The following is a 23,154-nucleotide window of genomic DNA, read 5'->3' as shown; positions in this document are numbered from 1 at the left end:
CTTTGAATAAGCCATTCAGCCAACTGATCTCAGCCAAAGTTGAAGCCATACTGCTGAACTCTTCTTCATCTGAACTCCTAGACACAGTCTGTTGTTTCTTGGATTTCTAAGATATCAGTGCTTCACCTAATTTGATTGCATAACCTGTGACAGATTTCCTTGTTTCTACACAAGACCCCCAATCAGAGTCACAGAAAGTTGTGAGTTGAGGTGTTGTATTTGCTGGCATGAACAACCCAAGCCCTGCTGTGCACTTAATGTATCTGACCACCCTTATAGCTGCTTCCATATGAGAAGTTTTTGGTGCATGCATTTGTTGACTCAAAGCTTGAACTACAAAAGCCAAATCAGGCCTTGTCATAGTCAGGTATAACAGCCTTCCTATAATTCTCTGATGAGCTCCTTTATCTAGTAGAATTGAATCAGTACCAGTTAATTTTGGATGAACTACTTGATCAAACTCAACTGAGGTCACTTTCTAATTGAATTCCATTGGGGTAGCAGCTGGTCTGCTACCAGCGAGGCCCAACTCAGATACTAGTTCAAGAGCAAACTTCTTTTGACATAGATGAATGCCCTTCTTAGACCTAGAAAACTCACTGCTAAGAAAATACCTGAGTTCTCCTAAGTCCTTCATTTTGAACCTTACTTGCAAATCCTTCCTTACCTGTTGAATGAGCTTCAGATTGCTGCCAGTCACAAGTAGTTCATCAATATACACCAACACAATAAGTATTGCACCCTCCTTGTGTTGAGTGAATAAGGAATAGTCTAGATGAGATTGTATGAATCCCATGTCTGTCAGTGCTTTACTAAGTTTCAAGTTCCATTGCCTAGGAGCCTGCTTCAGTCCATACTGGGACTTGTGTAACTAGCACACCTTTAAGTTTGGCCCCTGATACTCCCTCTGACTAAGAAAACCATCAGGTATTTGCATATACACTTCCTCAACTAGAACACCTTCCAAAAATGCATTATGGACATCTATTTGAAAGATATACCAAGATGAAGAAGCAGCTAGAGCAACAACAGCTTTGACAATTACCATTTTAGCAACTGGAGAAAAGGTCTCAGAATAATCAACACCCTTCTGCTGACTGTAGCCTTTGGCAACAAGCCTGACTTTATACCTCTCAACCTCTCCAGATGACTTGTTTTTCATTTTAAACACCTACTTGCATCCTATAGGAGATTTATCATGTGGCAAATCTACAATAGACTAGGTCTGATTGTCCTGAAGGGCCTAAAGTTTAGCTTTCATAGCATCTACTCATAAGGGTTCCTTACATGCTTTTGCAAAGGAGTTTGGCTCATGAACTGCTGAAAATGCAGCTCAAGAAGCATTGTAGGAAGGGGAGAGATGGTCATAGGAAGTGTAATTGGCAAGAGGATAAGGACATATTTTTGAGGGCATGATATAATCAGACATCAAAGCAGGTTGTTTTTGTTTTCTGGAAGATCTCCTGACATCAGCAATTGGAGATGGAGTAATGGGGGAAAGAGAAAGACTTGAAGTAGTAATAGATTGAGGGGAAAGTGGAGGTGGAATTGCAACAGGTATTTGGGTCTATGTTTGTGGAGATGGAGATGGAGTAGTGTTTTGATGAGTGAATGGTGTAACTGACACTTGAGGGTGAGAACTAGGAGAGGACGCATCATACTCAAAAAAGGATAGAACAGGGAAAATAGAAGATGGTTCAGTCAATAAGTTACGGAAAGGGAAGACATTTTCCTTGAACACCGTATCTCTATTGACAAAGAACTCTTTTGTAGTGAGATCAAACAAAATATAGCCCTTTTGTGATGAAAAATAGCCTATGTGAACAGAGGGAATAGCTCTAGGGCCAAACTTGTCACCCTTCTTCACCCTAGTGGCATAACACAAACTGCCAAACACTCTAAGATGGTCAATTTTAGCAGGTTTGTTGAAGAGCTTAGCATAGGGAGATTACCCATTAAGAACCATACTAGGCAGCCTGTTCAATATATAGACAGCAGTGGCAGCACAGTGCCCCTAATAATTCAAAGGAATATGGGCTTGAAATCCTAGGGCTCTACCCATATCAAGGATAGTTTTGTGTCTTCTCTCCACCACCCCATTTTGTTGGGGTGTGTACACACAAGAACTCTGATGAAGTAATCCAGATTCTCTAAGTAGTGAACTAACTTGCTCATTAAAAACTCAATGCCATTGTCAGTTCTCAGGCACTTAAATATGGTATCAAATTGAGTCTTTACTAGAGCAAGAAAGTCTTTGAGAATCACTACAGTGTCAGACTTAGTGGTCAACAAAAAAAATCCAAATATACTTAGAGTAATCATCCACCAGAGTGAGAAAATATCTTTTTCCATCAAAAGTTGGGAGTCTATAGAGACTCCAAACATCAGCATGAATTAAAGCAAAAGGAATAGTGCTCACAGACAAACTTGAAGGAAATGAAAGCCTTAATTTTTTTGCAATGGGACATACCATACATAAATGACCTTGCAGTTTCATATGTTATAAGCAATCAATATGAGATAACACCATGAGAAGGGCATGCCCTAGCCTTCTATGCCAGATACAACTATTACACATGCTATTCTGAGCCACAGTATCATACATAGCAATATCACGCACACCATTATTAGAAACAGAACTACTAATGTTTACAGAGTTAGAAGAACAACACTTCTGTCTGCTTCTTGAATCACCACCAGAATTCTCCTTGCAAGCCTTCAAGATGTACAAACCATCATCCTCTCTACCAATCCCTAGCACCTTCCCACTTGAGATTTCCTGAAATCCATGGAAATCAGGGAAGAAACGAACCATACATTTCAATTCCTTGGTAATCTTTGACACATATAGCAAGTTTTATTTGAAATCTGGGATATACAAGACATCTTGAATAGTTTTGTCTTTAAAAATGGATGAGATTCCTTTATGACTAATCTCTACTTGTTTCCCAGTGGGAAGATGAACTTTATTTCTAGCATATTCACTTAGCTTCTCACATTTCATGAGAAACTCTTTATTATGCACCATGTGATTTGAGGCTTCAGTGTCTACTATCCAGTTAGATTCAACTAGATTAGACAAAAGAGCAGTAATAGTACCTGCAACACTTGATGAAGTGTCGGCTGTATCCAGTTTGACAGTGTTGACTGTAGGTGCACTCTCATTTCCCTTTAGCATTTGCAAGATTTGAGAGTACTGTTCATGAGTAAAAATAGGAATAGATGGGTGAAATCCTGTATGTTGTGGTGTTGCATATGTATGTTCATGTTACGCCTCTCGTTTCGTCGTAAGAAAGTCCATGGTTTCCTAGTTGGGCATACCCTTAGTATGGAGATTCGTACCCGAGTTTTTGAGATATTAAGTGCCTTACCTCATGTGTACCAAAGTTTAAGTATGCTTTCTTTGCAATAAGATAGGATAAGAAGCTAAGCGAATCGAATCGACGAGAGTCGGAGCGACTCAGGAAAACCTATAGAACTAGTCCATATTGATGGGCAGTCGATACGTCGATGAGTGGTCATTGTGAGGCGTTGGTACGCTACATTCTCTGAATCTCAGGTGACAGGTCGACAGAGCACGTCGACGAGCCGTCGACCAACCTGTCGACCCACATCGCTGGAACTTTCTTGATCCATCTATATATACTTAGTCCCACGACTTTATTCCTCATTTTTTGATTCCCGAACCATAGAAAACCCTAAAATATTTCCTCTTAACATTTTCTATCATATTGGAGGAATTCTAGTAAGATCCAAGCCCCGTAAACCCGAGCTAGTGAAGAAAAAGGTTGTTCCTAGGGTTTCATTGAAGTTGTGGAGCTTGAAGCTTGAGTTGAAGTTGATTCTTGGTGTTCTAGTTCCTTCAAGGTATGTATATGATTCCTACCTCTGTGTTTAAGTTAATTATCAAGAGTTTTAGTGGTTTAACTAAAGGAAACATAGTTATGGGAGTGGTGAGTTGAATAAGGGTAAAGTAGGATTAAGGGCAGCTTTGAGGGATGATTTGGAATAGATTTGATTATATTTCGGTATGTAAGTGTTGATAGTGTTGTTGTTGGTATTGTTGTTGATATTGGATTGAATTGTAAGTTGAAGAATTGTTAAGTTTACAAGGGAGATGTTGCCCACAATTTGTTAAGCTCTTTTCGTATTTAAATTGGTTAGTAAGTGAGGTAAATGGTCTAATGGTGGCATGTGTTACCTTGATTGTAGACTTATGCGTTCGTGAAGTAGATGTTGGACGACTAGATACGTTTCAAGGTATGTTAAGGCTATCCTTTCTTTCATTTTGACATGATCCTATGATATGAGCGAACAACGTGTAAACGAGCTTTCATATTACTCTACTCTTAGAAGCACTAGGAGTACTTCAGTCTTTGATATTCCTTCTGTTCATGGGTCTTGAGATTACTTATATTGATGATGTTAGCCCAAAAGATGTCTATCGGAGGTAGTATGACCTTATGTCACTCCGAGAGTTTTATGTTCTCATTTTATTTATGCATTGCATTCATTTACATATATGCACATTGACTCATGACCAGAAGGCATTATATACGCATATATTATATATATATATATATGGGGTATGGGGAAAGGAATAGGCATTATATACGCATTACCAGCTGATCAGCTGGTGCACAGTGATGATAATGATGATATATGGATCGGGCCGTATGTTCCTCAGCATTAGCATATGATATATGGATCGGGCCGAACGTTCCTCGGCACTAACATATGGTATATGGATCGGGCTGTACGTTCCATAACACTAATAGTTATATTATGACCTATGCATATCATACGCCCTCAGAGGCACTTTCAGTTATAGAGAGTTATGCCGATATTCTCAGATGTTAGCCACAGATGCATTCAGATATTGAGATTAGATTTCACATTTCATATGTCTCTCATGATTCTTATGTACTTGATGTTCTTATGCCATACATACTCGGTACATTATCCGTACTGACTCCCTTATTTTTCGGGGGGCTGCGTTCATGCCCGCAGGTTCAGGTAGACAGACAGGCAGTCCAGCTTAGTAGGACTTCCACTCAACATTAGTAGGTGCGCTCCACTTGATCCAGAGCTGCAGTCTATTTGGTATACCATTTTGAGATGTATATGCATATATGGGTATGGCGGGGCCCTGTCCCGTCCTTTCTACAGCTTTCTATTCCACTAGAGGTCTGTAGACAGTCGTATGTAGTTGGGATATTGTGTAGCCTTTTCGGCTATCATTCTTTTATTGTACAGCATATGTGGCGGCCTAGTCGGCTTGCACTGTTCTTTTCACTATATATGTATATATGTATGCACAGATGATTGATGGTTCTTGATGCATAGTTCTTGATGTCGTTCTTGTATGGGTCAGTATGGTTCAATTATAAGTTATATGGGCCACCCTGTTGTTCAAAGGAGATCTGTGTGTACAGTTCGTTGTCGTTCGATCAATGAGGTCGACGCTCGTCCCGACCCATCGGTTTGGATCATGACAAAAGTAGCGTAGCAAGCGGTCCCGCCCTAGGGTCACAACACTGCACCGTGTCTACAGAGTCTTGTTTATGGGTGTGTTGTGCATCACACTTATAATCAGGAGGCTACAGGACATTTAGGAAATTATCATTCTTTCTCTTTTAGATCGTGCGATAGAGCCGTGTGTTAAGAGTTGGCCTTCTAATAATTTGTTCTGATTTCAGAAATGCCTCACAAGAAAGCTACAGCTGCCCAGAAGGGCAAGGGAATGGCTGGTGAGGCCACTAGCCGAATTCAGTGAGTTACCAGGCCTCGAGGTGAGTCTCAGAGTGAGAGCCCATCGCAGACTTCACATATCCCGCCTCCAGCACGTTACACCTATCGTGTTCGTAGTAGTAGAACCTATGATTTTCTAGTCAGGTATGCCCTTGGAATAGAGACCCGAGCCCAAGTTTTGAGGTAGAAAATGTCTTACCCCGTGTGCAAGGGTACCAGCACATATTCCTGGCAATTTATAGAGTTAGAAGTTGAACGAATTGAATCGACGCGATCCGAACCGAATCGAAAAACCGCCGGACACCCGCCATCCCGACGGTCATCGACATATTCGATGGACCGTCGACGTGTGGCATTGACAGGGTCCCGCAGCCTTGCATCTGCAGGCGCAGGTCAACGGAGCAAGTCGACGGGCCGTCGACCCGGTCGTCGAACTGGACTGCTGTAGCCTTTTTGGCTTTCAAGTATAAATAGTGGTTCAAGACCTTATTTCATATTTTACTCCTCTCCAAATTAGAAAAACCCTAACATATTCTCTCCCAATAATTTTTTTCATATTAGTGAAGATTTGATAAGACCCGGACCCTCGTAAACCCGAAATGGTTAATACAAGGTTCTAGGTTTCTTCAAGTCGCGAAGTTTAGTGGAGTTGAAGTTGAAGTGATTCTTGGGTTTCTCGACCCCTCAAGGTATATAAATGATTTCTACCCTTATATTTAAGTTGAGTATCAAGAGTTTTAGTGATTCTAAGTAAAGAGGGGATAGTTGGGGAAGTGGTAAGTGGATGAAAGACAAGATAGTGACTTAGGGTTATTTTAAGAGATGATTGGAAACGAGTTTACGTATATTTTGATATATATATATTTGTGTTATCATTGTTGATGTGAGTATTGTAGTTGATGTGGGATCGAATGAGAAGTTGGAGAGTTGTAAGCTTACAAAGGGAATTATTGTCTATAGTTCGTTGAGCTTTATGCGTATTTGAGGATGGTTAGTAAGCGAAGTAAATAGCCTAATTAAGCCCTATGTTATCTTAATTGTAGACTTGCAAGTTCGAGAGGTAGAAGTTGGACCATCGAGTATACTTCCTGTGTATGTTAAGGTCATTCTTTCCTTCTTTTGGCATGATCCTATGATATAATCCAACAAGCCGAGTAAGCGGCCCATATTACTCTACTCTTAGAAGCATTAGAAGTACTTCTACTTTTGATGTTTATGTACCCATTTACGAGTAATCCTTCTATTCACGGGTCCGCCCCATGTAGCCGCCTGCATACATAGTCATGCATTACATTCACCGACCCGTGACTAGAAGGCGTTATATACGCGAATATTAGATATATGTAAAGTATGAGGAGAGATATAGGCGTTATATACGCATTATCGCTTATGATGATGATATTGATTATGGCCACGCAGAGCTAATATGATATGACGAGATACCATGTAGGCCGCGTGCGTTATATACGCACATACATCGTGCGTTATATACGCACACACACATCAGGCATTATGTGCGCACACACATATAGATGTACAACCATCATTGATAGGTATGAGCATGCATATTATGCCCGCAGGCATTGTCGGCCACGCGTATTTATGTCGATTTAGGTGTATACTAGTCCGCGCGTACGCAACAATTATTTCGTTTATGAGTTCGTATCTTATCCATAATTCTTATGTATATACGTTGTTCTTATGCCTTACATACTCAGACATTATCCGCACCGACTCCCCGTCGCCGGCGCGTTCACGCCGGCTGTGTGGAGCACGCACACGTGGTCCGCCCGAGACCCCGTATCAAGCGCAGGGTCGCACGCTCCATTCGATCCCGAGCGCGCCGCCTTGGCATGCCCTTTGGGACGTGTATACACACAGGCAAGACGGGCCCCGTCCCGTCCTTTTCTACAACTTTTATTCCGCAGAGGTCCGTACGCTCGTATGTAGTATTCGTACGTACGTGCCTTGCTCGGCTTCTATTCTTTTGTGTACAAGATATGTAGCAAAACTAGTCAAGCTTAATCGTTTCTTCCACATGTCGTGTATATATATGCATTGTACAGTAGTTCGATGTTTCTTATGGCGAGACCGCTTTATGCCATTTATCGCTTTTGATGTTCGCATGTTTTAGATACGTGCTTGTGGTGCTTGATCGCTAGAGGTCGACTCCGTCACGGCTCATCGGTTTGGGTCGCGGACACAAAGACTCCGCCCTAGTGCTCCAGCCCCTCGGGCCGAGATGCACCGAGCCAGACATACGGGATGCTACACGCTATCGACCGACGGGTAGCCGCTCGTGCCCGCGTCAAGGAGCTAGTGTCGATCGCGCACCGAGCCCGCAGTTCTCCGTGCCGAGGCAAAATATGGACCCCTAGGACTTTATTACTAGTATGCGCAGGGACTTTCGAGGGTTATGCACGCCGACGAGGTCGAGTCGCGGGAGTTGGCTTTTATAGGCTCCGTGATATTACAAAGGCAGCGGGCATCGTGCACGCGAGCTATCTAGGGGGAGAGAATGCCCCTCCAGCTATTTGGCGAGAGTTTTCAGATGCTTTTATTCACCATTATTTGCCGCCAAAGGTTCGGCGAGCCTGAGCAGACAGGTTTTTACATATTCAAAGCAGGCAAGATGTTGTGTCCGTGAAAGTATAGTGTATACTTTGATTGATCGCCAGATATACCCCACATAGTGGGCCGAGATGGAGGATCGAGTTCATCGTTTCGTGGTTGGTCTAGGGCCACATTTGATTGATGATTGTATGACAGCTGCGGGTATGGATATTTTCCGTATACAGGCATATGCACAAAATCTGGAAGATCGTAAGCGTCAGTGGAAGACAGAGCGTGAGCGTGACTAGGGCTAAGGTAAGAGGGCTAGATCTTTAGATATGGTTGGTGAGTTCAGGAAAGGACAGAGATAGCAGCATTCTCGGTTGTACCTCCGCGGCTTTCAGGCCAGAGATTTAATCGGTCTTCTTATTCCAGAGTGGGTCAGAGTTCCTGAGCTTCGAGTTCTCAGTACAAACCAGAGTCAGGCTAGATGAGGCCACCTTTTCCACGATATACCTAGTGTGGTAAGCTATACGCTGGACAGTGTCGATTGGGATCGAGCGCCTGTTATGCCTGTGGCCAGCCGGGTCATACGACACGGGAGTGTTCGATGAGAGATGGTGCAGGCATTGTTCTGCCTACAGGGTCCGTAGCTGGTTCTTCTTCATCTCTACCCCCTTCAGGGCACGGTTCTCAGGCCCTAACAGGACATGGTAGAGGAAGGGGTAGAGCATCTGGTTCGAGCGGTCCTCAGAATCGCATTTATGCATTGGGCTGCAGACGAGGATCGTGTGTCGTCTCCCCGATGTTTTCGAGTGTATATTATCCTCCTCCTATGATGTATACGTATCGATTGGACCTGTGTTTCACCTTATCATATGTTACTCCATTTGTTGCTGGTAAGTTTGGGATAGAGCCTGAATCAATTAAACCGTTTGAGGTATCTACGCCAGTTGGTGATCCAGTTATAGCTAGGCGAATATATCGAGGCTGTGTAGTGATAGTTTGTAATCGCCATACCCTAGCAGAATTGATTGAATTAGACATGATTGATTTTGATGTTATTATGCTAATGTTAATTATAGAACAAAGATGGATTGGTTGGCTTCCTGTTATGCTAATGTTAATTATAGAACAAAGATAGTTCGATTCCAGTTTCTCGACAAGCTAGTCCTCGAGTGGAAGGGTAATGCTGCTTCGCTGAAGGATAGGTTTATTTTCTACCTTAATGCAAGAAAGATGATCGTAAAAGAGTTGTATTTATGACCTAGTTCGGGTCCATTATGTGCAAGCAGAGTCACCGGCCCTTCAGTCTGTCCCTGTGGTCAATGAGTTTCCAGAGGTATTTTCGGATGAGCTCCCAGGCATCCCGCCGGAACGGGAGATTGATTTTACTGTTGATCTATTGCCCGATACTTAGCCAATATCCATTCCTCCTTATAGAATGGCACCTGTGGAGTTAAAAGAATTGAAGGAGTAATTGAGGGATTTACTTGAGAAGAGCTTTATTAGGCCCAGTACATCACCGTAGGGAGCACCGATATTATTTGTAAGAAAGAAAGATGGCTCTTTGCGATTGTTTATTGATTACAGGCAATTAAATAAAGTGACCATAAAGAATAAGTATCCGCTTCCCAGATTGATGATTTATTTGACCAAATTTATAGGTGGCGATATTTCTCAAAGATAGATTTGAGATCAGGGTATCATCAGGTTAGGGTGAAGGAGGAAGATATTCCAAAGACGGCATTCACTAGATATGGGCACTACGAGTTTCGTGTTATGTCATTCGGGCTAACTAATGCCCCAGCTGTATTCATGGACTTGATGAATCGTGTATTCATACCCTTCTTAGATTTATTTGTAATTGTGTTTATAGATGACATTCTGATTTATTCACGGTCAGAGGCCGAGCATGCGGATCATCTACGTGCAGTGCTTAGAATTCTTCGAGATAGAGAATTATATGCAAATTTTTCCAAGTGTGAGTTCTAGTTGAACTCTGTGGCTTTTCTTGGTCACATTATTTCAGATAAAGGCATTAGGGTGGATACTCAAAAGATTGAAGCTGTGAAGAATTGGCCAAGGCCCACGACACCAACGGAGATACGTAGTTTCTTAGGCCTAGCAGGATATTATAGAAGGTTCGTGGAAGGATTCTCTTCTCTTTCAGCCCCATTGACCAAGCTGACTCAGAAATTCGCTAAGTTCTAGTGGACGGATGCATGTGAGCCGAGTTTTCAGATATTGAAGGACAAGTTGACCTCAGTACCCGTCTTGACTCTTTCGGAGGGAACAAATGGTTATGTGATATGTTGTGATGCCTCAGGTATTGGTTTGGGCTACGTATTAATGCAGTACGACAAGGTTGTCGCTTATGCTTCTAGACAGCTGAAGAAGCACGAGAAGAATTATCCAACTCACGATCTTGAGTTAGCTGCAGTGATCCATGCCTTTAAGATGTGGAGACACTACTTATACGGTGTTCATGTTGATATCTATACCGACCATAAGAGACTCCAGTACATCTTTAAGAAGAAGGACTTGAATTTATGTTAGAGGCGATGGCTAGAGTTGTTGAAAGATTATGGCGTTGATTTTCTGTACCATCCTGGAAAGGCTAATGTAGTAGCTGATGCTCTTAGTCGTAAATCCATGGGTAGCCTGTCATATGTCTTTGTCGGAGAGAAGAGAGATAGTCCGCGAAGTTCATCGATTAGCTAGCCTTAGAGTTCGGCTGTTAGATTCAGGTGATGCAGGAGTTACTGTTCAAGACACAGCGGTGTCATCTTTAGTAGCTGAGATAAAGGAGCGTTAGTACGAGGATACTGTTTTAGTACATTATCGGGATACAGCTCCTTAGAAAGAAAAGACATCTTTTGTGATCACAGGAGATGGAGTACTTAGGTATCGAGGTAGATTTTGTGTTCCCAATGTTGCAGGGCTTCGTCAGCAAGTTATGGGGGAAGCCCACTATTCTTGCTATTCTATTCACCTGGGCACAACAAAGATGTATCATGATCTCAAGAAAGTGTATTAGTGGGATGGTATGAAAAGATATATTGCAGAATTTGTCACTCAGTGTCCAAATTGTCAGCAAGTCAAGATAGAGCACAAGAAGCCCAGAGATTTATTGCAGGCTATGGAGATTTCGATACGGAAATGGGAGGTAATTAATATAGATTTCATTACAGGTTTGCCCCGTACTCAGCGGAAGTATGATTCAATATGGGACATAGTTGATAGGCTTACAAAGTCAGCCCACTTTCTGCCTGTTAAAACTACTTATTCAGCTGAAGATTATGCTAAGCTCTACCTTAGATAGATTGTACGATTTCATGGTGTTCCTTCAGCTAATATTTCAGATAGAGGGGTGCAGTTCATAGCTAACTTCTGGAAATCTTTTCAGAATGGATTGGGGACTCAGGTGCATCTTAGTACTGGTAGATGATATCCAAGTGACCGAACAGTTATCATACGAGGAGATCCCTTTGGCTATACTGAATAGACAAATTCGTCGACTGCGAACTAAGGATGTGGCTTCCGTTAAAGTTTTGTGGAGAAATAATAATGTTGAAGAAATGACTTGGGAAGCTGAAGAGAAAATGAAGGCTAAATACCCATACTTATTTCCGTCATCTCAGGAGGCTCAGTCTGAGGCATCATCTCCCCCAGGTATTGGTTTCATTTATAGTTATTGTGATTGGTCACATGAGGCCATGGTGTTGTATATTTTAGCATGTGGCCCTGTGTGGCATTATTTTTGGGTGCGCTGTATAGGTTGGATTGGTATATTTACAGGGAGACTCTGCCGAAATTTTTATAGTCCATGACTCGTATAAACATTCGAGGACGAATGTTTTTAAGGAGGGAGAATGTTACGCCTCTCGTTTCATCGTAAGAAAGTCCATGGTTTCCTAGTTGAGCATACCCTTAGTATGGAGATCCGTACCTAAGTTTTTGAGATATTAGGTGCCTTACCTCGTGTGTACCAAAGTTTAAGTATGCATTTTTTTTTTTTGCAATACGATAGGATTAGAAGCTAAACGAATCGAATCGACGTGAGTCAGAGCGACTCACGAAAACCTGCAGAACCAGTCCACATTGACGGGTCGTCGACACATTGACGAGCTGTCGTTGTGCGCCCTTGGTACACCGCCGTCTCTGAATCTCAGTTGGCAGGTCGATGGAGCACGGGACGAGCCGTCAACCCACCCGTCGACCCGTATCGATGGAACTTTCTTGATCCATCTATATATATTTAGTCCCATGACTTTATTCCTTATTTTCTCATTCCTAAACCAGAGTAAACCCTGAAATATTTCCCCTTAACATTTCCCATCATATTGGAGGAACTCTAGCAAGATCCGAGCCCCGTAAACCCGAGCTAGTGAAGAACAAGGCTGTTCCTAGGGTTTTATTGAAGTTGTGGAGCTTGGAAGCTTGAGTTGAAGTCGATTCTTGGTATTCTAGTTCCTTCAAGGTATGCATCTGATTCCTACCTTTGTGTTTAAGTTAATTATCAAGAGTTGTAGTGGTTTAAGTAACGAAAACATAGTTATGGAAATGGTGAGTTGAATAAGGGTAAAGTAGGATTAAGGGCTGTTTTGAGGGATGATTTGGATTAGATTTGATTATATTTCGGTATGTAAGTGTTGATAGTGTTATTGATATTGGATTGAATTGGAAGTTGAAGAATTGTTAAGTTTACAAGGGAGATGTTGCCAGCAATTTGTTAAGCTCTTTTCATACTTAAACTGGTTAGTAAGTAAGGTAAATGGTCTAATGGTGGCACATGTTACCTTGATTATAGACTTACGAGTTTGTGAAGTAGATGTTGGACAACTAGATACGCTTCAAGGTATGTTAAGGCTATCATTTCTTTCATTTTGGCATGATCCTATGATATGAGCAAACAACGTGTAAACGAGCTTCCATATTACTCTACTCTTAGAAGCACTAGGAGTACTTCAGTCTTTGATATTCCTGTACCCCCTCTTATGATTATTCGTTCTGTTCATGGGTCTTGATGTTATTTATATTGATGATGTTAGCCCAAAAGATGTCTATCGGAGGTAGTACGACCTTATGTCACTTTGAGAGTTTTATGTTCTCATTTTATTTATGAATTGCATTCATTTACATATATGCACATTGAACCATGACCAGAAGGTGTTATATACGCGTATATTATATGTATATGGGGTATGGGGAAAGTAATAGGCATTATATACGCATTGCCACCTGATCAGCTGGTGCACAATGATAATAATGATGATATATGGATCGGGCCGTACATTTCTCGGCATTAGCATATGATATATGGATCGGGCCGTACGTTCCTCGGCACTAACATATGGTATATGGATTCCATAACACTAACAGTTATATTATGCCCTATGCATATCATACGCCCTCAGAGGCACTTTCAGTTATATAGAGTTATGCCGATATTCTCAGATATTTGCCACAGATGCATTCAAATATTGAGATTAGCTTTCACATTTTAGATGTCTCTTATGATTCTTATGAACTTGATGTTCTTATGCCATACCTACTCAGTACATTATCCGTACTGACTCCCCTATTGTTCGGGGGGGCTGCGTTCATGCCCGCAGGTTTAGGTAGATAGACAGGCAGTCCAGCTCAGTAGGACTTCCACTCAACATTAGTCGGTGCGCTCCCCTTGATCTGGAGCTGTAATCTGTTTGGTATACCATTATGAGATGTATATGCATATATGGGTATGGCGAGGTCCTGTCCCGTCCTTTCTATAGCTTTCTTTTCCACTAGAGGTGTGTAGACTGTTGTATGTAGTTGGGATATTGTGTAGCCTTGTCGGCTCTCTTTCTTTTGTTGTACATCATATGTAGCGGCCTAGTCGGCTCTCACTTTTCTTTTCAGTATATATTTATATATGTATGCACAGATGGTTGATGGTTTTTGATGCATAGTTCTTGATGTCGTTCTTGTATGAGTTATTATGGTTCAATTATAAGTTATATGGGCCGCCCTGTTGTTCAGTGAGATCCAGGTACTAGTTCAGAGGTATCTGGTCAATAGAGGTCAGACGCTCGTCCCGACCCATCGATTTGGGTCGTGACAGTTCATCAGGGACAAAGGTGTTGACAGCATTGTGTGCATAAGAGTTTGAGTTTCCTCAATTTGAATTCCCCCTCTTTTTATCCTTGAAATCACTAGGATAGCCATGTATTCTCCATCAGGTTTCCCTTTTATGCCCTTTGTTCTTGTAGTGATCACAAAATAGTCCTGATTTTCCATAGTGATTCTTAGGTCTGAACCCACTATTATATCCAGAATTTGAGTTTGAGTATCCACTGTTGTATCCATGGTTAAAGCCTCTGTTGTTCATAGAACTAGTTGCTTCACTCCTATTATTCATACAGTTGGATGGTTCAACCCTGTTGTTCATCAGGGCTGATGATGAAGATTCTCCAACCTCATAGCTTGCACTATTCACCATATTCTTCCTCTGACTCTCCACATTGATAATCATAAGCTTGATTAATGTTGGGAAGTGGATAAGTCATGAGCACCTGACTTTTAGAGTGATCATAGGACTCATTTAAGCCCATTAGAACCTGCCACAGCTTTTGTAAATGGAAGTGTTCCTTATACTTTTTGGATTCAGGACAAGGACAACATGGAGGTGCGATTAAGGCTTCAAATTCATCCCAAAATTCTCTAAGTTTAGTAAAATAGGCAGATACAGCCGATACTCCCTGTGTAAGTCAGGCAATTTGTTTATGCAAGTAAAAAGCCCTAGATGCATTCACTTTGTCAAATCACTCTCTAAGATCCTCCCAGACTTTGTGTGCATCAGATCCATAGATCACAGCACTTATCAGATCCTTAGAGACTATATTCATAATCCATGCTAACACAATGGTATCGCATCGATCCCACATATCATGCAAACTAGAATCATATAGTTCCTTCTTACAAGTGCCTAGAACAAAACCTAATTTGTTCTTACCATGAAGAACTGATTTCATTGATTTACTCCACAAAGATTAATTCTCTGAACCTTGAAGTTGAATAGAAATGAGAACTGAACCTTGAGTATCAGATGGGTGAATGTATAAGGGATGATTATGATGCACTTGATCCTCTTGATGTTGAGTCTGTTGAGCTGTGTTACTTTGAAATCAGCTTGTGTTTCTCCATCAATTTCCATTTTTCACCTTGACCTTTCGTCGAACAGGATTTATGCAACAACTTTCGCGAATTTTCCAGAAGGAAAAATGAGTTTTAACCTCCTATTTCAACCAAACTCAGCTTCAATTTTTTGAATTTAACACAGTCACCTAATCAACACTTAATCTTTAAACTCAATACAACAATCACAGAAGAAGATTATCGATTCGAAGCAAAGAGATTCGAAATCGTATTGAAAAGCGAAAATTGGCTTTGATTTGTACAATTATTGAAATTTTATCTTCTACCTCTACACAAACTGAGTATATTTAGCGAGCTAACACCTTGTGCTCTGATACCATGTTGAGAAAACTCAGTAATGGTGAGAGTAGAAGCATGGAAGAACAGTTGAGAGAAATGAAGAAAAATATATGTCTTATTCAAGTTGTTTCAATGTACAGAGTATGTATATATACAGACTAACTAACTCTAATATCTGTAACTACCTACTTAAGTTACTAACTAACTAGTAGGCCCTACATGCCAGTTGTGTCCAGCTCGCCGACTACTCTCTATTACAGCTGGCCCATTCCTCTCAATATAGGTTGAAGTCGCGGAGGAGGACAACATAAATTATTTCATTGTTCACCATCAGTTGTTCAGTTTGCTTTTTGCTCATATAGTGCATTTCAATACTTCAATGCTTGTTTAAGTTCGTGATTAATTGCTTCTACCTGTTGTTTTTTTAATAGATTATTTATTTCTCAAATGAAGTCCAAATATTTAGAAGTCCCATGTCCTGTGCTTAAGCAACATAGATCTTCAAATTCAAAGTTTTCTTCCATACTTTGAAGTATCTTTTTTAACATTTTCCCTTTTATCATCTTCCATTAGAAGCCTCCATATTTTTCTTAATAGAGAAGCCTGTATTTATTTTGGTTTTGACACGATCCACTTTAGATTAAGACGTCAATAAAAATTTACAATCGCTGACAAAAAACGCTAGATCAAATCTTCATTCTAGCTGCAAAAATATAGAGATATAATTTAGTTAAGCCACGCCAAAAAATAAATCTCATGCCAAAAAATAAATCTTTCTAGCTTGATCCAATTCTAAAAGAATCTTAAAATGCCTCCAAGCTCTTTATGTTCATTATTTTTGTTACTACATGGGCTAAAGAAGAACGGGAAAGCTAAGGAAAGACTACTTATGGGATCGACCCTTCCACCTATATGGTCGAAGGCTCCTCTCATTTGCTTATTTCATGAACTATGCTTAAGCTGGCATCTACATAGTTTCTGGTAAGTCTACACATTCAAATGAATGTTTGAAATGACTTGACACCCAAGGCGTGCTAAATCATTCCTTAAATCTCTATATCTATTTAAAGCTGGTTCCATAACATGTGATGTGGCATCTCTCTCAAGCAAGAAATGCTATTTATTTGTTTTATCAATTTTCAATTTTCGTTCAATAAAAGTGTTAATTATATCTACTCCAACTTTAGTGTTAATTATTTCTACTCCAACTTTTCATACTCCTAACCAAATGTGTAAATAGAATCTGCCGAGTCTACAAACTTACAAAGTATCTCTTTGATTTTTTCCTCTTCCATCCATCTGGTTCCCACATTTCTTCTTGTCAGGAAAAATAGCACAATATTTGTTACACCCCGTACTTCGTACGTCAGAATATTCTAAGTTGGTTGCGACGAGTTATGGACAAGACTTTTAATTTTTGATTTTGTTGATTTTGTCTCAATGCATAAGTTGCATATTCATCTTTTGTGGATATGAAGTGTTAGGGGTAAGATTGGAATAAGGAAAAAATTAGAGAATGAAAGTTGGAAAAATTTGGGACCAAAAAATGAATTAAGGAAAGTTGGCCATTATTTGAAAAATTGGCCAAAATTCATGAAATTTCCTAGCCATGTGGCCGGCCATGTGGGGAGTGGGCCATGGCCACATGGTTGGCTATTATATGAAAAGAGAAAGATGATCAAGTCATCTTCATCATTCACTTCATCTCCTAGAAAGTTCAAGAGAATGAGAGAAAAAAAAAGAAGGAGGAGACGGCTAAGATAGGGGCTGGCCGAACCAGCCCCATAAAATTTTGCCATGAAAAATTGTTTTCTCTAAGCTTTCATGCTAATTGGAAGGTCCTTGTTATCGTGGAGTAGTTGATGGAACAAGAGAACCACTCGTTTTGCAAAGAACAAGCCTAGCCGAGAGTTGGAAGCAAGTGGAAGAGGTGAGGTTCTATCCTTTCTTGCATGTTTTATGGGTGATGTGTGCATGTTGTGGTACGTAGAAAAGGATGGAATTCATGAATATATGGATGTTAGTGTGTGTGTGTGTGTGTGGCCGTGTGTTGTGTGTGTTGTATGGAGATAGTGAACTAATTGTATATAGCTTGTTTGTATGTTGTTGTGATGTGTAGAAAATGATTGAAACTCATAAGGTGTTGGAGTTGAGGTTGGGCCGTGCATGTGTGGTGTGGGAAGAAAGTGAAGAACAAGTTTTATTTAGTGTGTTTTGGTTGTTGTCTTCATGAATGCAATGATGTAAATGAGAGCTTAATGTGCCAAGTTGGTGTTGTAATTGTTGATGGGCTGATTTAGAACCTTAAGAAATTTTAATGTAGTTTCATGAATTTGTGGAAGATAATGTTGTCAATGTGTGAATTGTTAGTATGGTTTATGAGTTTAGAAGAAAAGAAATGCGTTGTTGATATTTCCTTGGACTTGGAAGGTTTCGGGTTGCCTTATGTTTAGGTTGGGTTGTTTGGAATAATTTTGTGGATTGTTGGAAATGTTTTTGAATCGCGTTTGAAAGGTTTGAATTGTTATTTGAATATGCGATCGTTGATATTCGTTTGGAAATATGTAGTTAAGTTGGATATAATTGAAATGTTGTCAAAGTATGTGGAAATGACTTGTTAGTGTTAGAATGCGTTTGAAATTACTTACTGATGTTGTAGGAATGGTTGTTGGTATTGTTGTTGAAGATTTGGCCGAGTTAAATTCTCGGGGGCGTCCAAGTTATAGGGGAAGTCTTTGCCCAAAATTCTGTAGAAAAAGTAGTAGTTTGGAATTGAATTCTTCGACGCTTATGACTAATGTTCGATGCCTATCGATGTTATTGTAGATTTTGAGCAGCCGAGGTTCGAGTTTGGATTAGCCTAGGAAGCAAACCAGGTATGTGAAGCTTACCCTTCCTTTCTTTTTGGCATGTCTTAGACGGAACTAAGGTATGACATGATTTGTGCCTCGGGGAAATTCCATTCGTAAATTTCGAGTATGTTCGTGATTCGTGTTTGCTTTGATGTTGTTGGCATCCTTAGTATGGTTAGGTCATGGTCCGTATGTCTTTGATATGGTTGAGTTTGAAATATTGTGTAAGCGATTCGTATAAGTTCCTTGATGTTCGTATCTTTAACGCGGTTGAGTTATGACCCTTATGTCTTTGGTAGGATTAAACTTTTAAAGAGTTCTATTTTCAAAAGAATTTTGTTTTCAAAAGAGACTTGTTCCTAAACGACTTCGAAACTACGAACGTCCGTAACTTTTGCATACGACCTCGAAACGCCCCAAAACATAATATGTAAGTTCATAAGACATCACTCTCCCCTACCCCTCGTAGTCGGGCTCGGACGGGGGTCGGCACCCGTCCGTGGGGCCCGCGGCCTTTCTATGCTACCTTTATGGATTTTTCGGAAAATTTAATATTTTCTTCACTATGATTATTTATTTATCTGTCGAGTTGGAAATAAGGGTTTTATGCCCATGATTTTGATACGTAACCACGGTTTTACGAAGTTCGGTTTGAAATGTCCCGAGCGAGATTCGGGAGAAAACTTGATTTGACTATGATTTTGGATTTTCAAAAAAAAAGGGTTCGTTTTGATCATTCGGTTGAGTCCGTGATGGTGTACGATATGTGTGTGGTTACTTACGATGCGCTCGTGCGTTCGTGTTACCTCTTTCACCGGATCCGGGCCGGTATATGATCGTGCGCACTATGATATACTCTGGTGTTATCTTGTGTTACGGTTCCCGAGACCTCGCCATAGGGCCGGGTTCCGTTTATGGAGTTATCTTTGTGATATGGCCTATGATGTGTTGTGATGATGTGTTGTGTTCGGGGATTCGGAGATTTGAAACTTCTGGTGTTATGCTGTGTTGTGGCGCCAGATAGAGGGTGGCGACCACGTTCTGTCCGCCGGGTCCTATGGACCGCATTTGATATGTGATGATGTATGATGAGTTTGTTCTCCGATGATGAGTTTGATCACCGATGATGAGGCAGATCCCACATCGGTTATTGTCATTCCATATGACAGATTACGATGCGTTCGGTATGAGTATGCATGATTTGTGTGTCGGATGTAAGTACTTAGATAGTTGGGTTATTACGACTTCACTTTTCGTACTTCCTACTTTAGTTATGACCTCGTTTGATGTATGCTATGCTTTACATGCTCGGTACATATTTAAATCGACCCCTTTCTTCGGGGCTGCGTTTCATGCCACGCGGTACCCACGGATGAGTAGGTGAGGTTAGCGAGAGATGCTCGGCTGGATTGGCGAGCTCCATTTCCTCCGAGTCTTTGCCGAGTCGAGTGCTTTGTATGGTGTTCGAAGTTATGATAGAGACTTTGCGAACGGTGTCGAGTGTATGATATGTCTGTCCTGTTTGTAAGCGGCTATGTAAGCCGGTGTGTTTGTATGCATTATGCTACCGATGTGTTTGGCAAGTGGCTACATAAGCCGAAGTTCGTTATGCCTTATATTACGGTTTTCATACGATTGCGATTTTATTTGGTTTGAAAAAAAAAACGAAAGGCATGTTTGTTTTTCGAAAAATTTTCATTACGTGTGTATGTTATGTTTTGTGGACCCGGTGTGGTCATGAGTGTTACGTTAGTCGGCGGGTTCGCTCGGCCCTAGGTAAGGGTCGGGTGCCCATCATACCCTATCGGAAATTGGGGTGTGACAAAGTGGTATCAGAGCGGTTCGTCCTAGGGGTTGTCTGCAAAGTCGTGTCCAGTAGAGTCTTGTTTATGGTGTGTTGCGCGCCACATTTATAAACGAGGCTACGGGGCATTTAGGATGGTTACTCTTCTTTCACATCTGAGATCGTGCCGTAGAGCCAAGTCATAGGAGATGGGACTCCTTACCCTGATTTGTGATTGCGGTGAAGAATGGCACTGATAGAAGAAAACGATTGGTGATGTTGGAAGTCACAAAGTACGCAGGTAAGTAAAGGTATGAAAGATGTATGTTGGCAAGGATATGGGACTCACGATTGAAATACGAGTTGGAGCCTAAAGGGGGAAAGCAAATAAGAAAGTGTATCAGGTACCGTTTGAGTTGGACACACGAGGTAAGTTTATCATTTTCGTACTGTTGTTGATGTTGGGAGCCCTGTGAGGCTGTGATATGATATGATATGTATATATGTATGTTGGCCCTGTGAGGCATTGTTGGTATTTCCTGCGTGCAGGTTTTGAGGTAGTAAGAAATATAGAGGAAACTCGCCGAAATTTTTCCGTAAATGGAAAGAGAATAAGATGTGTGTTTGTAATACGACTTGAAAGGTCGTGCCGATAGTAAGAGTGAGATTAAGACAAGAGTAAGAAGGAAAAGTTTAACCTGAGATCCTTATGATGTTTTATGAGACTAGTTGAACATTCGAGGACGAATGTTCTAAAGGGGGAAAGGATGTTACACCCCGTACTTCGTACGTCAGAATATTCTAAGTTGGTTGCGACGAGTTATGGACAAGACTTTTAATTTCCGGTTTTGTTGATTTTGTCTCAATGCATAAGTTGCATATTCATCTTTTGTGGATATGAAGTGTTAGGGGTAAGATTGGAATAAGGAAAAAATTAGAGAATGAAAGTTGGAAAAATTTGGGACCAAAAAATGAATTAAGGAAAGTTGGCCATTATTTGAAAAATTGGCCAAAATTCATGAAATTTCCTAGCCATGTGGCCGGCCATGTGGGGAGTGGGCCATGGCCACATGGTTGGCTATTATATGAAAAGAGAAAGATGATCAAGTCATCTTCATCATTCACTTCATCTCCTAGAAAGTTCAAGAGAATGAGAGAAAAAAAGGAGGAGGAGACGGCTAAGATAGGGGCTGGCCGAACCAGCCCCATAAAAATTTGCCATGAAAAATTGTTTTCTCTAAGCTTTCATGCTAATTGGAAGGTCCTTGTTATCGTGGAGTAGTTGATGGAACAAGAGAACCACTCGTTTTGCAAAGAACAAGCCTAGCCGAGAGTTGGAAGCAAGTGGAAGAGGTGAGGTTCTATCCTTTCTTGCATGTTTTATGGGTGATGTGTGCATGTTGTGGTACGTAGAAAAGGATGGAATTCATGAATATATGGATGTTAGTGTGTTGTGTGTGTTGTATGGAGATAGTGAACTAATTGTATATAGCTTGTTTGTATGTTGTTGTGATGTGTAGAAAATGATTGAAACTCATAAGGTGTTGGAGTTGAGGTTGGGCCGTGTATGTGTGGTGTGGGAAGAAAGTGAAGAACAAGTTTTATTTAGTGTGTTTTGGTTGTTGTCGTCATGAATGCAATGATGTAAATGAGAGCTTAATGTGCCAAGTTGGTGTTGTAATTGTTGATGGGCTGATTTAGAACCTTAAGAAATTTTAATGTAGTTTCATGAATTTGTGGAAGATAATGTTGTCAATGTGTGAATTGTTAGTATGGTTTATGAGTTTGGAAGAAAAGAAATGCGTTGTTGATATTTCCTTGGACTTGGAAGGTTTCGGGTTGCCTTATGTTTAGGTTGGGTTGTTTGGAATAATTTTGTGGATTGTTGGAAATGTTTTTGAATTTGTGTTTGAAAGGTTTGAATTGTTATTTGAATATGCGATCGTTGATATTCGTTTGGAAATATGTAGTTAAGTTGGATATAATTGAAATGTTGTCAAAGTATGTGGAAATGACTTGTTAGTGTTAGAATGCGTTTGAAATTACTTACTGATGTTGTAGGAATGGTTGTTGGTATTGTTGTTGAAGATTTGGCCGAGTTAAATTCTCGGGGGCGTCCAAGTTATAGGGGAAGTGCTGCCCAAAATTCTGTAGAAAAAGTAGTAGTTTGGAATTGAATTCTTCGACGCTTATGACTAATGTTCGATGCCTATCGATGTTATTGTAGATTTTGAGCAGCCGAGGTTTGAGTTTGGATTAGCCTAGGAAGCGAAGTAAGGTATGTGAAGCTTACCCTTCCTTTCTTTTTGGCATGTCTTAGACGGAACTAAGGTATGACATGATTTGTGCCTCGGGGAAATTCCATTCGTAAATTTCGAGTATGTTCGTGATTCGTGTTTGCTTTGATGTTGTTGGCATCCTTAGTATGGTTAGGTCATGGTCCGTATGTCTTTGATATGGTTGAGTTTGAAATATTGTGTAAGCGATTCGTATAAGTTCCTTGATGTTCGTATCTTTAACGCGGTTGAGTTATGACCCTTATGTCTTTGGTAGGATTAAACTTTTAAAGAGTTATATTTTCAAAAGAATTTTGTTTTCAAAAGAGACTTGTTCCTAAACGACTTCGAAACTACGAACGTCCGTAACTTTTGCATACGACCTCGAAACGCCCCAAAACATAATATGTAAGTTCATAAGACATCACTCTCCCCTACCCTCGTAGTCGGGCTCGGACGG

The 23,154-nt window shown here is 40.7% G+C and overlaps 1 protein-coding gene across 1 annotated transcript; it reads right to left on the bottom strand.

Annotated features, from left to right (window-relative positions):
- Window positions 1-1,567: 1,567 nt before the first annotated feature.
- Window positions 1,568-3,636, bottom strand: LOC132038490 (uncharacterized). Its single transcript, XM_059429153.1, has 6 exons — window positions 3,601-3,636; window positions 2,942-3,196; window positions 2,575-2,836; window positions 2,122-2,264; window positions 1,953-2,014; window positions 1,568-1,868 (listed from the first exon to the last, which is right to left on the bottom strand). The coding sequence occupies exons 1-6, from the start codon at window positions 3,634-3,636 to the stop codon at window positions 1,568-1,570; spliced, it is 1,059 nt and encodes a 352-aa protein (XP_059285136.1).
- Between the last annotated feature and the right edge of the window lie 19,518 nt (window positions 3,637-23,154).

This window comes from Lycium ferocissimum, chromosome 11, assembly GCF_029784015.1.
Source record: "Lycium ferocissimum isolate CSIRO_LF1 chromosome 11, AGI_CSIRO_Lferr_CH_V1, whole genome shotgun sequence".
In the NCBI taxonomy this organism is placed as follows: Eukaryota; Viridiplantae; Streptophyta; class Magnoliopsida; order Solanales; family Solanaceae; genus Lycium; species Lycium ferocissimum.
This window is presented reverse-complemented; position numbering and strand designations above follow the sequence as displayed.

What these genes read in the sequence shown, in the direction of transcription:
- LOC132038490 (XM_059429153.1), bottom strand. Translation starts at nt 3,636, where the DNA reads ATGGATCAAGAAAGTTCCAGCGATGTGGGTCGACAG. An exon ending in TGTGGCTCAGAATAGCATGT is followed by an intron (nt 2,265 to 2,574) that starts GTAATAGTTGTA and finishes CTGACACTGTAG; the next exon opens with TGATTCTCAAAGACTTTCTT. An exon ending in CCTAGTATGGTTCTTAATGG is followed by an intron (nt 1,869 to 1,952) that starts GTAATCTCCCTA and finishes TTATGCCACTAG; the next exon opens with GGTGAAGAAGGGTGACAAGT.